This window comes from Salmo salar, chromosome ssa23 (assembly GCF_905237065.1).
Source record: "Salmo salar chromosome ssa23, Ssal_v3.1, whole genome shotgun sequence".
Lineage (NCBI taxonomy): Eukaryota > Metazoa > Chordata > Actinopteri > Salmoniformes > Salmonidae > Salmo > Salmo salar.
In genome coordinates, this window is record NC_059464.1 from 26,150,888 (window position 1) to 26,165,368 (window position 14,481).

The window sequence follows — 14,481 nt, forward strand, 5'->3', positions numbered from 1 at the left end:
TATTCCAGTCTGTGCTAGTAAAACAGTCCTGTAGTTTAGCATCTGCTTCATCTGACTACTTTTTTATAGACCGAGGCACTGGTGCTTCCTGCTTTAATAGTGTAGTGGGGTGGTGTTATTTTTATTTCAAAACATTTAGATTTGTTTTTTGGGGGTAATTGTTGTGTTAGATTGTAGGGTATTTGTTTATTCATTATTTTTTCAAGCAAAGTATAAGGGAGTTGTACTCCAGTCTAGTAGGTGGCGATAATGGAACACATTGGATGCCAACCGCCGTTAAACCTCATCGAAGAAGTCACCGGATATGCTACAGAGCGAGCGGGAAGTTGAACCACAAGTACTGGCAGAAAAATATTTTATGGGAAATCATAACAAATGACCAACAGAGCAAAGACTAAATTTTCTTAGGATATTTTTGACAGTCATACACTTGAAAACAAAGTACTTAGCCTGCTTACTATTTATTACAGGCACATGGCAAGCTAACACATGTACGTGATAGTATTCGTTTTTGGCGAGCTTTCTTGTAGATACAGGCAGCCAGAGCCATTTTATTTAGAATAAATAAATAGGTTACCCTTCTAACGTCGTTAGCTAGATAACCACTCGCTGGTTTCGACTAAGGTAAGGATGGGGGACAGGACCCTCCTGCGGGAACTAAAGCGGTGGGCGACTGAAGAATTTAATCTACCACCCCAAAGTCTCCCAAACGACAACTACTTTAAAACGTAGGTAACGACGTCATTCATCAATGTCCTATGCTATGCAACTTTTTTGGCCTTATTGAGCTATTCCTCTAATTGATTTTTGTTGGTAACAATTCATATAGTTGTCTAGACAATTAAACTCAATGATTTACGATTGTTCTGCGTAATTGCGGCCTATTTGGGTGCTGAAATCAGTAGTTTTTTCGGCGTTCCCGTCTGCCAACACTAGTCGCCACACTACCATCGTGAAGTTTAGTTGGTCGACTAATAGCTAGCTAGCGTTAACTAGTTCACAACTACAGTTTTCCATAGCGACCGTGGCAGAGTAAGTTAACTAATATGGACCATCAGTGAGTTAACACAAGTATATTGTTTGTTTTGATTCAGGTTATGTGTTGGCCCAAGAGCGTCAATATGGAGATATGTCACACAACATATTTTCAATCAGAGGTGGGTATGCAGACAGGTTTTTACAACATGTGTATGTATACTTCGTTGGTCAACAATGACTTTTATGTAATAATGTTACTTTTCCAATATCTTGATGTAATTACTTTCTCTTTGCAGGAATGTCAGGGTTATGCGTGGAAATCTTCAGTGGTATCCTTTGGCTTTGTTCTCTTGAGTTATGTATAACGGGTCATTTCATTGTCTCGGAGATGAAACCGACTCTATTGTCAGGGTAACTGCCTAATTTCTGACACCAATATGACACTCACAGGTTTCGTTCTATGGACATTTGTACAAGGGCATTTCCATCGAAAAGGACCCATGACCTCCAACATGTTAAGTTCAAAGGAGCATATCAAATTCGGTGTCAAAGGAAAAGCTAAGGTCTATATTTTTGGGAAATGGAGGCATAGGTACATTTTAAAATAATTTTACATCTTAAAAATTACACAAAAGACTTAGATTTCTTAATAAACATGGAAAATGGGTCTTGCAAAACATCCACCAGAAATGGCCTCAAAACTTATCAGAAATGCATAGAAACACAATGTTGAAGTAAAGACCCCTGCCAGCTAATATCAACACTTATATTTAGTTTTGGAGAAATTGTTTACCTTTAAGTTGAAGAGAAATTTCCTCGTGCTTTGTAATTCTGTCACCAAAAACCCATGCGTCTAAGTAATTTTATAATTTCTTTCCCTTATGAGGGAGGATAATGAAAGTTCACACAAGTAATGGTAGACCTGCCAATAAGTTTGTGATTTTGCTGATATTTCTTTGAATTATTAAGTGATTCAAATTTGTATTTCCTGGAATTACGCAAAAATCAGTAACGGAATGATTGCAACTGAATTGGCTACAATGGGGAAACCATAATAGTCAGAAATCACAGATGGGAATATGGCATACTGTTATGTTCAGCTGATAACTTTTCTTTCTGTTGTCTGGCATTTAAACCAAGTCTGGACAACCTTTATCTCACTCTCCAGTTAATGTCTTACTGACACCTACCCGTGATCCCCCTCTTTCCATTTACTGTAACCAGCATCCTCACCCACTGAGCACTGACTGACACCGGACGTCCATGGACATCGAAATTTGGTCAGTCCACGCTGGCCTTGATGTTAACATCCACAGATGGACTGGATGAAATCTGAACCTATCATAGACGTATGTTTCACAAGTTTGGATTGCACAGTACAGTGAGTAGAGCACAGTAGAGTACAGTATATTAAACTACTGTACTGAACTCTACTGCACGTACAGAATCCTAGTCTGCTGTACTCTGTGCTGTGCTGAGCAGCACTGTCCATACTTGTGAAACATGAGAAATGACATTCATATCTAGAAATATGCATTTCTGTGTAGTACAGACCAGGGAGTCATTATGTAATTTCATTACCGTTAACGGGTGTAAATCCACTTCACTTACTGTAGTTTAAACAAAAGCGAATTATTATTTATTTTTTACCCCCCCCCCCCATCTTTACGGTTCAATCACAATATAATTCTGGTAAAAAAAAATGTCAGTAGAAATGGTTTAAAGGTTGCATGGTTTGATTAACTTTGAAATCAGGCCTCCCGAGTGACGTAGCGGTCTAAGGCACTGCATCGCAATACTTGAGGCGTCACTACAGACCGGGTTCGTTCCCAGGCTGTGTCACAACCAGCCGTAACCGGGCGGCTCACATTTGGCCCAGCGTCGTCTGGGTTAGGGGAGGGTTTGGCGGAGGGGGGCTTTACTTGGCTCAGCGTGCTCTAGTGACTCCTTGTGGCGGGCCGAGCACCTGCAGGCTTATTTCGGTAGGCAGTTGAACAGTGTTTCCTCCAACACATTGGTGCGGCTGGCTTCCGGGTTAAGCTGGCAGGTGTTAAGGAGCATGGTTTGGCGGGTCATGTTTCGGATGACGCGTGACTCGACCTTCGCCTCTCCCGAGCCAGTTGGGGAGTTGCAGTGATGACACAAGATTGTAATTTTATCTATGAAATTGGGGTTGAAAAGGGGGTAAAATACAAACAACTTTGAAATCAATGGTTTTTGTTTGGCATACATATTAATACAAATGAGTCGATGCGTAATTCTGTTACCATGGAATTGCCCACAAGCCTTTCCTTGACATTGTGATCTCTCAGGTACAAAGTTCTACAAGATAAGGAGGTACACCAATTATTTTGAAACAATTTGCTAGATAATTTGATATACAGTGAATTCAGAAAGTATTCAGACCCCTTGACTTTCCACATGTTGGTACATTACAGCCTTATTTTACTCAATCTACACACAATACCCCATAATGACAAAGCAAAAACTGAAATATCACATTTACATAAGTATTCAAACCCTTTACTCAGTACTTTGTTTAAGCACCTTTGGCAGTGATTACAGCATCGAGTCTTCTTGGGTAAGACGCTACAAGCTTGGCACGCCTGTATTTGGGGAGTGTCTCCCATTCTTCTCTGCAGATCCATTCAAGCTCTGTCAGGTTGGATGTGGAGTGTCGCTGCACAGCTATTTTACGGTATCTCCAGAGATGTTCGATCGGGTTCAAGTCCGGGCTCTGGCTGGGCCAATCAAGGGCTTTCAGAGACTTGTCCTGAAGCCACTCTTGCATTGTCTTGGCTGTGTGTTTCGGGTCATTGTCCTGTTGGAAGGTGAACCATTGCCCCATTCTGAGGTCCTGAGCACTCTGGAGCAGGTTTTCATGAAGGATCTCTCTGTACATTGCTCTGTTCATCTTTCCCTCGATCCTGACTAGTCTCTCAGTCCCTGCCGCTGAAAAACCTCCCCACAGCATGATGCTGCAACCACCATGCTTCACTGTAGGGATGGTGCCAGGTTTCCTCCAGATGTGACGCTTGGCATTCAGGCCAAAGTGTTCAATCTTGGTTTCATTAGACCAGAGAGTCTTGTTTCTCATGGTCTGAGTCCTTTAGGTACCTTTTGGCAAACTCCAAGCGGGCGGTCATGTGCCTTTTACTGAGGAGTGGCATCTTTCTGGGCACTCTACCATAAAGGCCTTGTTGGTGGAGTGCTGCAGAGATGGTTGTTCTTCTGGAAGTTTCTTCCATCTCCACAGAAGAACTTGAGCACTGAGTGACCATCAGGTTCTTGGTCACCTCCCTGACCAAGGCCCTTCTCCCCCAATTGCTCAGTTTGGCCGGGCAGCCAGCTCTAGGAAGAGTCTAGGTGGTTCCAAAATTCGGCAATTTAAGAATGATGGAGGCCACTGTTCTTGGGAACCTTCAACGCCTCAGAATTTTTTGAGTACCCTTCCCCAGATGTGTGCCTCAACACAATCCTGTCTCGGTGCTCTACGGACAATTCCTTTGACCTCATGGCTTGATATTTGCTCTGACTTGCACTGCAAATGTGGGACATTATATAGACCGGTGTGTGCCTTTCCAAATCATGCCCAATTAAATTTACCACATGTTGACTCCAAGTTGTAGAAACATCTCAAGGATGATCAGTGGAAACGGGATGCACCTGAGCTCAATTTTGAGTCTCACAGCAAATGGTCTGAATACTTATGTAAATAAGGTATTAGGGTTTTGTTTTTTTATGCATCTGCAAAAATTTAAATATGTTTTTGTTTTGTCATTATGGGGTGTTGTGTGTCAAAATAAATATTTAATCCATTTTAGAGTAAGGCTGTAACGTAACTGTGGAAAAAGTCAAGGGGTCTGAATACTTTCCTAATGCTCTGTAGCTACAGTATCAAGATTTTAAGACTGTCAGAGTTAGCATTATGTTTTCTGTGTGAACAATGTTTTACATTACGTTATATGTATTTGTGTGCAGTTAAAAAACGTAGCGGGGCAGAGTGATGCTGCTAAGCGGCTTGAGCTTCAGGAGCAGATAGAGGAGCTGAGAGCCGAACTCAACCACCTGGACTCTCAAATCAATGGGACTGAAGCACAGCTAGCTACTGAAGGTGAGCCTTTTAACAAATAGGCCTCTGTGGGGTCTGAAATAGGCAAAGTACTGTAAAAAAAAAATTAAGTACTGAGCTATATTGTATGCTCTAAAAAAAAAAGGGGGGAAATTATACTAATACAATTGCTCAGAGAGATTTTCTAACAAGTCCTATTTTCTTTCTCAAAACGGTAGGGGTCAAAATTGACACCCCTGTTTTTAATACCTTTAAAAACCTCACCTTGTGAAGATAACGTTACTGAGCCTATTTGAATTGTTTTAGTCATTTTTGATCATCTTTATCAAGGGTGTCAATACTTTTGGACCCCACTGTATAATTTGGTTTTCCACATACCACATCCTAAGTTGTTCTAGGTCTGTATATGTTGATGCCCCATTTTGCCGTGACATGTTGTAACGTTTCTTTTGTATTGAGTAGAAGAGTCCATTAACTGGAGCTGGGGAATGGTGGAGGAGAACCAACGCAGGGAGCTGCTTTTACAGGCCTTTAAGCAACGCTGCATGAAGGAGCGCCACGTTCTCTCAGAGGATACCCGCAAGATCAGTGGACGCTCCCAGGTTCTGGAGCAGCTGTCTAGGTGTGCTTGCTAGAGCCTCTGTTTGTTTACCCTTACCATTTCTTAACACACTTCTACATACATTCTAATGCTGCAAACCCAGCCCAAATCCATTCTTTACTTTTGGTCTGTTTTGCAGGAAGGCAGAGCTGGAGGTGGTGTTTGGAAATGAAGCCTCCAATAGCAGTGGCGACTATCTCAACCCAACAGGAGCAGAGCCTCAGGTTCTGGTAAGTGCTTTTACTTAATCGTTTGTTGTTGGCGCTTTATAATCTGTGATGGTTTTGTATTGGACTAATCTTCTTTCTCTTCCTCCTTAGCGTAATGTGAGAGAGCTGTGTGATGAAAGACTCCTCTTCTTCCAGTCTTTACAAGAGAGTGAGCTGAAAACGGTGTCCTCCACTGCCACACAGTAAGAATTATAAGATGGTTTTATATAGGAACCAGAGTTATCCATGGCTTTCTTCTATTGCTAAATCAAAATTTACTCTATCTTCAGCTTGACTCGTGAACAGAGAACTGCATTATTTCAGCATTGGTTAAGTGCTGTAGAGGTAAGTTGTATTGTTGTTTGCATCTAGTTAGTGCCTTTGGAAAGTTTTCAAACCCCTAGACTTTTTCCACATTTTGTTATGTTACAGCCTTATTCTAAAATTGATAAAATAATTTTTTCCCCTCATCAATCGACGCACAATACTCCATGATGACAAAGCAAAAACATTTTTTTGTCCTAAAAACCTATCACATGTACATAAATATTTATACCCTTTACTCAGTACTTTGTTGTCTCGAAGCCACTCCTGCGTTGTCTTGGCTGTGTGCTTAGGGTTGTTGTCCTGTTGGAAGGTAAACCTTAACCCCAGTCTGAGGTCCTAACCTTCTCCAGAGCGCTTTTCATCAAGGATCTCTCTCTGTACATTGCATCTTTCATCTTTGCCTCAATCCTGACTAGTCTCCCAGTCCATGCCGCTGAAAAACATCCCCACAGCATGATGCTGCCACCATTATGCTTCACCGTAGGGATGATGCCAGGTTTCCTTCAGATCTGACGCTTGGCATTCAGGCCAAAGAGTTCAATCTTGGTTTCATCAGACCGGAGTATCTTGTTTCTCCTGGTCTGAGAGTCTTTAGGTGCATTTTGGCAAATTCGAAGCGGGCTGTCGTGTGCCTTTTTACTGAGGAGTGGCTTCTGTCTGGCCACTCTACCACAAAGCCCTGGTTGGTGAAGTGCTGTGGAGATGGTTGTTCTTCTGGAAGGTTCTCCCATTTCCAGAGGAACTTTAGAGCTCTGATAGTGTCTCAGCGCTCTACGGACAATTGCTTTGACCTCACGGCTTGGTTTTTGCTCTGACATGCACTGTCAACTGGGACCTTATATAGACAGGTGTGCCTTTCCAAATCATGTCCAATCAATTGAATTTACCACAGGTGGACTCCAATCACTTTGTAGAACCATCTCAAGGATGATCAATGGAAACAGGATGCACCTGAGATCAATTTAGTCTCATAGCAAAGGGTCTGAATACTTATGTAAATAAGGTATTTCGGTTTAGTTTTTTATAAATTTGCAAAAAATGTCAACCATTTTCGCTTTGTCATTATGGGGTATTGTGTGTAGATTGCTGAGATGTTTTATTTAATCCATTTTATAATAAGGCTTTAAAATGTGGAAAAAGTCAAGGGGTCTGAATTCTTTACCGAAGACACTGTACATCACAATCTGTTTCATATTTGCTTCAGTTGAGTGAGAATGGTATTATTATCATTTTTATCTCATCAGGACTTGTTGCGATGCTATCCTCCAAACCAAGTGCTGTCAGCCTTGCAGTACCTGGCCTTAGGACAGGAAATTACATTGGAGGAGAAGCTTGCCTCATTGGATGTGGCTCATGATGTTGCTGCATTACGGTAAATTGGTAAAATGTAGCTGGACAAAAAATCTGTGTGGATTGGAATTAAAGAGCAAATGTATCTGTTTTAGGTTTCGCTACGAGAGTAATCACCTGTTAGACATCTCGAAAGAAGAGGAAGAGTTACCACCCGTTAAGAGTCTTTTACAGGTGCTTTACACACATTTCAGTTTACACTAAAATACCAACATGGGGTAAAGACACTGCATAGGCTTGAACAGTACTGTAGTTCACTGTTGCTGTAGTTGATATCTGTCTGATCTTTTTGCAGTCAGCCTGGGAGGAGGTGGAACAGAGTCTGATGGAACTGGCTCAAACGCGTTCACAAATTCAACAGCTGAAGACCCAGCTTCATGCCCGAAAGAATGAGGCAGAGTTGGAGCTGCTTGCCGGGGAATCTCAAACCCAAGCCCTGGCACAGTAAGTCTGCACTACAGATTGGCTTTTTCCACAACATTCACGTTTTGTCATTAATAAACATGCTCAGCCTCTAATGAGGTCATGTCAATTCTTCAAAATACTCTGGTATCTTTTCTCCCATGTTTCCCTCCTGCCCAGGTCAGTGTTTGAGCTGGAGATGCAGTGTGTGATGCAGGCAGCAGTGCGAGATGGTGTGAGAAACCAGTGTGTTAAAATGGAGCAACATGCCAGGGACAGACAGGAGGCCCTTCGCAATCTGCGGAGCCAATGGCAGAGCATCACGGACTTCAGACGGCTTGTGGTGAGGAAATGTACTGTTTTTTGCAGTCTGTATTTCTACCTTTGTCTTCCACACACAACACCACAGCATTTCACCAATTGCCACATGTTAACCTAAATAAGTGTGACACACTTTTGTCATGTTTTTCTTCATAGGACGTCAGGCAGGAACAGACTAGAGGTCTGATCAAGGGGAATTCGACAGCTAAGACTGAACTGACTCGCGTGCACAAGGAGGTAGGCCCTCTATATGCTTCTGTGTACTCTAATGCATACTGTGTAAACAGTGGCCATCTAACTCAACCTGTTCCTCTCTCTTGTCTGACCCGAGATTGGCCAGTTTGTCCAGGGAAAACTGACTCCCCAGTTTGGTGAAGTTCTTTCAGCAGCCAATAGGCTTCGCAACTCTGTGTCCCAGGAGGCCAGACAGTTTGGAAACGTGTCACTAGTAACACTTGATCGCAGACTCATTGAAGGGTAAGAGCTTCCTATTTGTTGGTGTTTGATGGGTTAGTTGACATCTCCTTCTAAGGCTGACTGGCTCTCGTTCAGGCAAATGAGAAATAAGTACACTCAGGCTATCCGGAAGGCCAAAGTTAGTTATTTTAAGGAGCAGTTCTCTCTCTGTGGGTCTAACCCCAAGAAGTTCTGGAAAATGGTTAAAGACCTGGAGAATAAACCCTCCTCCTCAGCTGCCCATGTCCCTTAAAGTTGATGATGTGGTTGTTACTGACAAGAAACGCATTCATTAAGTCAGGATTCCTATTTAACTCAGCCTCCTTGCCTGTCCAACATTTCCAATGCAACTAGCCCCGATGCTCCTCCCTCTTTTTTCCCCTGCACAGCTACAAAGTTTCTCCCTGCAGGTGGTCACTGAGTCCGAGGTGCTAAAGAAGCTCCTTAAACTTGACCCCCAAAAAACACCTGGGTCAGATAGTTTAGACCACTTCTTCTTTAAGGTTGCTGCCCCTATAATCTCCAAGCCTATCTCTGACCTTTTTAACCTGTCCCTCCTCTCTGGGGAGGTTCCCATTGCTTGGAAGGCAGCCACGGTTAGTCCTTTATTTAAAGGGGGAGATCAAGCTGAACCTAACTGTTATAGGCCTATTTCTATTTTGCCCTGTTTATCAAAAGTGTTGGAAAAACTTGTCAATAATCAACTGACGGGCTTTCTTGATGTCTATAGTATTCTCTCTGGTATGCAATCTGGTTTCCGCTCAGATTATGGATGTCACTGCAACCTTAACCTGTTGAGGACAGACGTCCAACAGCCAATGGCATTGCACGGCGCGAAATACAAAACCAACTAAATTACCACAATTCAGTTTTCTCAAACAATCAACTATTTTACACCATTTTAAAGATAAGACTCTCGTTAATCTAACCACATTGTCTGATTTCAAAAAGGCTTTACAGCGGAAGCAAAACATTAGATTATGTTAGGAGAGTACATAAATGCAAATAATCACACAGCCATTTTCCAAGCAAGCATATATGTCACATAAACCCAAACCACAGCTAAATGCAGCACTAACCTTTGATCTTCATCAGATGACACTCCTAGGACATTATGTTATACAATACATGCATGTTTTGTTCAATCAAGTTCATATTTATATGAAAAAACAGCTTTTTACATTAGCATGTGATGTTCAGAACTAGCATACCCACCGAAAACTTCCGGTGAATTTACTAAATTACTCATGATAAATGTTCACAAAATACATAACAATTATTTTAATAATTATAGATACAGAACTCCTTTATGCAATCGCGGTGTCAGATTTTAAAATAGCTTTTCGGCGAAAGCACATTTTGCAATATTCTGAGTACATAGCTCGGCCATCACGGCTAGCTATTTTGACACCCACCAAGTTTGGGGCTCACTAAACTCAGAATTACTATTAGAAAAATTGGATTACCTTTGCTGTTCTTCGTCAGAATGCACTCCCAGGACTTCTACTTCAACAACAAATGTTGTTTTGGTTCCAAATAATCCATAGTTATATTCAAATAGCTCCGTTTTGTTCGTGCGTTCAGGTCACTATCCGAAGGGTGACGCGCGAGCGCATTTTGTGACAAAAAATGTCAAAATATTCCATTACCGTACTTAGAAGCATGTCAAACGATGTTTAAAATCAATTTTGATGCTATTTTTCTCGTAAAATAGCGATAATATTCCAACCGGGAAACGTTGTATTCATTCAAAGGCTGAAAGAAAAAAATGGAGTAGTCTCGTAACCGCGCATCTCCAGTCTCACTGTCCCCAGGCTGACCACTTACAAATTTTGCTGCTGTTCTTTGCCCAGAGACAGCAGACACCCCATTCCACTTTCTGGCGGCTTTAGAGAGCCAATGGAAGCCTTAGAAAATGTCTATCGAAAATACAGATGCAACAGAAGGACAACAAATTGTCAGACAGGGCACTTCCTGTATGGAATCTTCTCAGGTTTTGGCCTGCCATATGAGTTCTGTTATACACACAGACACCATTCAAACAGTTTTAGAAACTTTAGTGTTTTCTATCCAAATCTACTAATTATATGCATATTCTAGTTTCTGGGCAGGAGTAGTAACCAGATTAAATAGGTTACGTTTTTTATCCGGCCGTGAAAATACTGCCACCTATCCCAAAGAAGTTAAAGGTCCTCAATGATGTCACCATTGCCCTTGATTCTATGCAATGTTGTGCTGCTATTTTTATTGACTTGGCCAAAGCTTTTGATACGGTAGACCATTCCATTCTTGTGGGCTGGCTAAGGAGTATTGGTGTCTCTGAGGGGTCTTTGGCCTGGTTTGCTAACTACCTCTCTCAAAGAGTGCAGTGTATAACGTCAGAAAATCTGCTGTCTCAGCCACTGCCTGTCACCAAGGATGTTCCCCAAGGCTCAAACTTAGGCCCCACACTCTTCTCAATTTACATCATCAACATAGCTCAAGCTCTCTCATCCATTTATATGCAGATGATAGTCTTATACTCAGCTGGCCCCTCCCCGACAAAGCTTTCTTAGTGACCAACAAGCTTTCTCTGCCCTTAACCTTGTTCTGAACACCTGCAAAACAAAGGTCATGTGGTTTGGTAAGAAGAATGCCCCTCTTCCCACAGGTGTGATTAATACCTCTGAGGGGTTTAGGGCTTGAGGTAGTCACATCATATGCGTACTTGGGAGTATGGCTAGACGGTACACTGTCCTTCTCTCAACACATATCAAAGCTGCAGGCTAAAGTTAAATATAGACTTGGTTTCCTCTATCATAATCGCTCCTCTTTCAACCCAGCTGCCAAACTAACCCTGGTTCAGATGACCATCCTACCCATGCTATATTACGGAGACGTAATTTATAGATCGGCAGGTAAGGGTGCTCTCGTCCGGCTATATGTTCTTTACCATTCGGCCATGAGATTTGCCACCAATGCCCTTATAGGACGCATCACTGCACTCTATACTCCTCTGTAAACTGGTCATCTCTGTATATCCGTCACAAGACCCACTGGTTGTTGCTTATTTATAAAACCCTCTTAAGCCCCCCCCCCCATCTGAGATATCTACTGCAGCCCTCATCCTCCACATAAAACACCCGTTCTGCCAGTCACATTCTGTTAAAGGTCCCCAAAGCACACCCATCCCTAGGTCGCTCGTCTTTTCAGTTCGCTGCAGCTAGCGACTGGAACGACCTGCAACAAACACTCAAACTGGACAGTTTTATCTCAATCTCTTCATTCAAAGACTCAATCATGGACACTCTTACTGATAGTTGTGGCTGTTTCGCGTGATGTATTGTTGTCTCTACCTTCTTGCCCTTTGTCTGTTGTCTGTGCCCAACAATGTTTTGTACTGTTTTGTGCTGCTACCATGTTGTGCTGCTGCCATGTTGTTGCTACCATGCTGTGTTGTCATGTGTTGCTGCCATGCTATATTGTCATCTTAGGTCTCTCTTTATGTAGTGTTGTGTTGTCTCTTGTCATGATGTGTGTTTTATCCTATATTTGTATTTAATTTGTTTTTAATCCCAGATCCTATCTCCGCAGGAGTCCTTTTGCCTTTTGGTAGGCCGTCATTGTAAATACAAATTTGTTCTTAGCTGACTTGCCTATTTAATAAAAATAAAACATGTTTTTATTAATTGGTCTGGCTGAGAAAAAAATGCTCAGAGGGTGATTTTTCAGATGGATAAATTCTGTCATCTGCTATATATTTCAGCGAGCAGAGAATTCCAGCTGCGTGGTTGTCTATCCATCGCTTGCATTCCTCACCCTTCCACAATCTGTGTCAAAGCATGGCTTTTCCAATGTACAGGGTGAGTCCTAACAGATTATTCCATGACCATTTATGCACCTAGAGGTTTGCTTTTTGCTCTTATCCTGTTGTTTATTTATATATTCTGTCTCTGTTTCTCTGCCAGGCCCCTGAGGAACTGTACTCACAAGCTCTATCCCAGCATTTGGAGCTTCGCTTTCTGCGTCGTTTGCGGCAATTTCACTCCTCCTCTTTAGCAAATGTAGAGAAGCAAGGAGCGCTGCTGCCTGCACCTGACCAACAAGGTACAGGTCTTCTATAGAGTTCAAAGCTGCAAACTAACAAATGGGATAGCTAGATGCCGTTCAATCAGACTCCAATCAAACTGTATCACTGCTCATTACCTGGTTAACAAAGGCAGATTATTCCGTTTTACATGTCTGACTGATATCTTCGTCTCCCTTTAATCTCCCTTTTCTTTATTTCTTCTTAGCCCTCCTGCTACGTGTCCTGGAGGAAGACAAGGAGCTGCTTCAGTCTTTGTTACCCAGGGTTTGGGAGCTCACCCAGTGGTGCTCACAGGGCCTTTCTTACGGGAATCAAGTTAAGACTGCCATTTCCTATTGGTAAGTGTTCCCATCAACTCTTTCTCACATAGAGCTCCCTTGTATTAAACCTCAATATTATTCACCAGCTAGACTATTGACAATTAATTTGTTTGTTCTGTCTGTGCAGGTGGGATCAGCCTGCTCAGTTTGCTCTGCCTGACATACGCAAGGGGGGACTGACTTTTCAGCAGTGGCTACAGAGGTGGAAATTTGCAGCCAAGGCTTCTTAATGAGTTCCATGGAAAATAGACAAGTGCATAGATGGACAACAATACTTGTCTAAAACTACAATTTTATTCCCTCTAAGGTTAATTTACTATATTGTTCGATTTTCACATCTCATTTTTGACAAACATGCCATTCAATGTACACTACATTGCCAAAAGTATGTGGACGCCCTTTCAAATTAGTGGATACGGTTATTTCAGGCACACTCGTTGCTGACGTGTATGAAATCGAGCACACAGCCATGCAATCTCCATAGTCAAACATTGGCAGTAGAATGGCTCGTACTGAAGAGCCCTGTGACTTTCCAAAAAGTCTTTTTTTTGCCCTAGGTTGCAACACTCACTACCGATTTCCAAACTGCCTGTGGAAGCAATGTCAACACAATAACTGAGCATCGGGAGCTTCATGAAATGGGTTTCCATGGCCGAGCAGCCGCACACAACCCTAAGATCACCAAGAGCATTGCAGAGCGTCGGCTGCAGTGGTGTAAAGCTCGCCACCATTGGACTCTGGAACATTGGAAACACGTTCTCTGGCGTGATGAGTCACACTTCACCATCTGGCAGTCCGACGGATGAATCTGGGTTTAGCGGATGCCAGGACAACGCTACCTGCCTGAAAGAATAGTGTCAAATGTAAAGTTTGGTGGAGGAGGAATAATGGTCTGGGGCTGTTTTTCATGGTTCGAACTAGGCCCCATAGTTCCAGTGAAGGGAAATCTTAACGTTACAGCAAATTATTCTGTGCTTCCAACTTTGTGGCAACAGTTTGGGAAAGCCCTTTCCTGTTTCAGCATGACAATGCCCCAGTGCACAAAGAGGTGCATACAGAAGTGGTTTGTTGAGATCGGTGTGGAAGAACTTGACTGGCCTGCACAGAGCCCTGACTTCAACTCCATCGTACACCTTTGGGATGAATTTGAACGCTGACTGCGAGCCAGGCCTAATTGGCCAACATCAGCGCCCGACCTCACTAATGCTCTTGTGGCTGAATGGAAGCAAGTCCCCGCAGCAATGTTCCAACATCTAGTGGAAAGCCTTCCCAGAAGAGTGGAGGCTGTTAGAAAAAAGGATGGGACCAACTCTATTAATGCCCATGATTTTGGAATGAGATGTTCGACGAGCAGGTGTCCACATACTTTTCGCTGT

The 14,481-nt window shown here is 42.6% G+C and overlaps 1 protein-coding gene across 2 annotated transcripts; it reads left to right on the forward strand.

Moving 5' to 3' along the window:
• The first annotated feature begins 288 nt into the window (after positions 1-288).
• Positions 289-13,603, forward strand: LOC106584311 (HAUS augmin-like complex subunit 5). 2 transcript variants are annotated; one of them, XM_014169416.2, is made up of 19 exons: positions 289-728; positions 1,095-1,157; positions 1,275-1,307; positions 3,291-3,315; positions 4,960-5,092; positions 5,513-5,672; positions 5,791-5,881; positions 5,972-6,063; positions 6,151-6,205; positions 7,432-7,559; positions 7,633-7,711; positions 7,833-7,981; positions 8,120-8,282; positions 8,417-8,497; positions 8,592-8,737; positions 12,462-12,558; positions 12,664-12,802; positions 12,991-13,123; positions 13,233-13,603. In XM_014169416.2, exons 1-19 carry the CDS (start codon positions 631-633, stop codon positions 13,333-13,335), a joined length of 1,968 nt encoding a protein of 655 aa, XP_014024891.2. In that variant the 5' UTR covers positions 289-630; the 3' UTR covers positions 13,336-13,603. The 2 variants fall into 2 exon arrangements, with proteins under 2 accessions (XP_014024891.2, XP_014024892.2); XM_014169417.2 differs by lacking the exons at positions 289-728; positions 1,095-1,157; positions 1,275-1,307 and adding an exon at positions 1,314-2,258.
• Positions 13,604-14,481: the final 878 nt, after the last annotated feature.

Coding starts and splice junctions, on each gene's coding strand:
- LOC106584311 (XM_014169416.2), top strand. CDS start 631: ATGGGGGACAGGACCCTCCTGCGGGAACTAAAGCGGTGGGCGACTGAA. Junction 8,283..8,416: donor CGGACTTCAGACGGCTTGTG/GTGAGGAAATGT, acceptor TTTTCTTCATAG/GACGTCAGGCAGGAACAGAC. Junction 12,803..12,990: donor GCCTGCACCTGACCAACAAG/GTACAGGTCTTC, acceptor ATTTCTTCTTAG/CCCTCCTGCTACGTGTCCTG.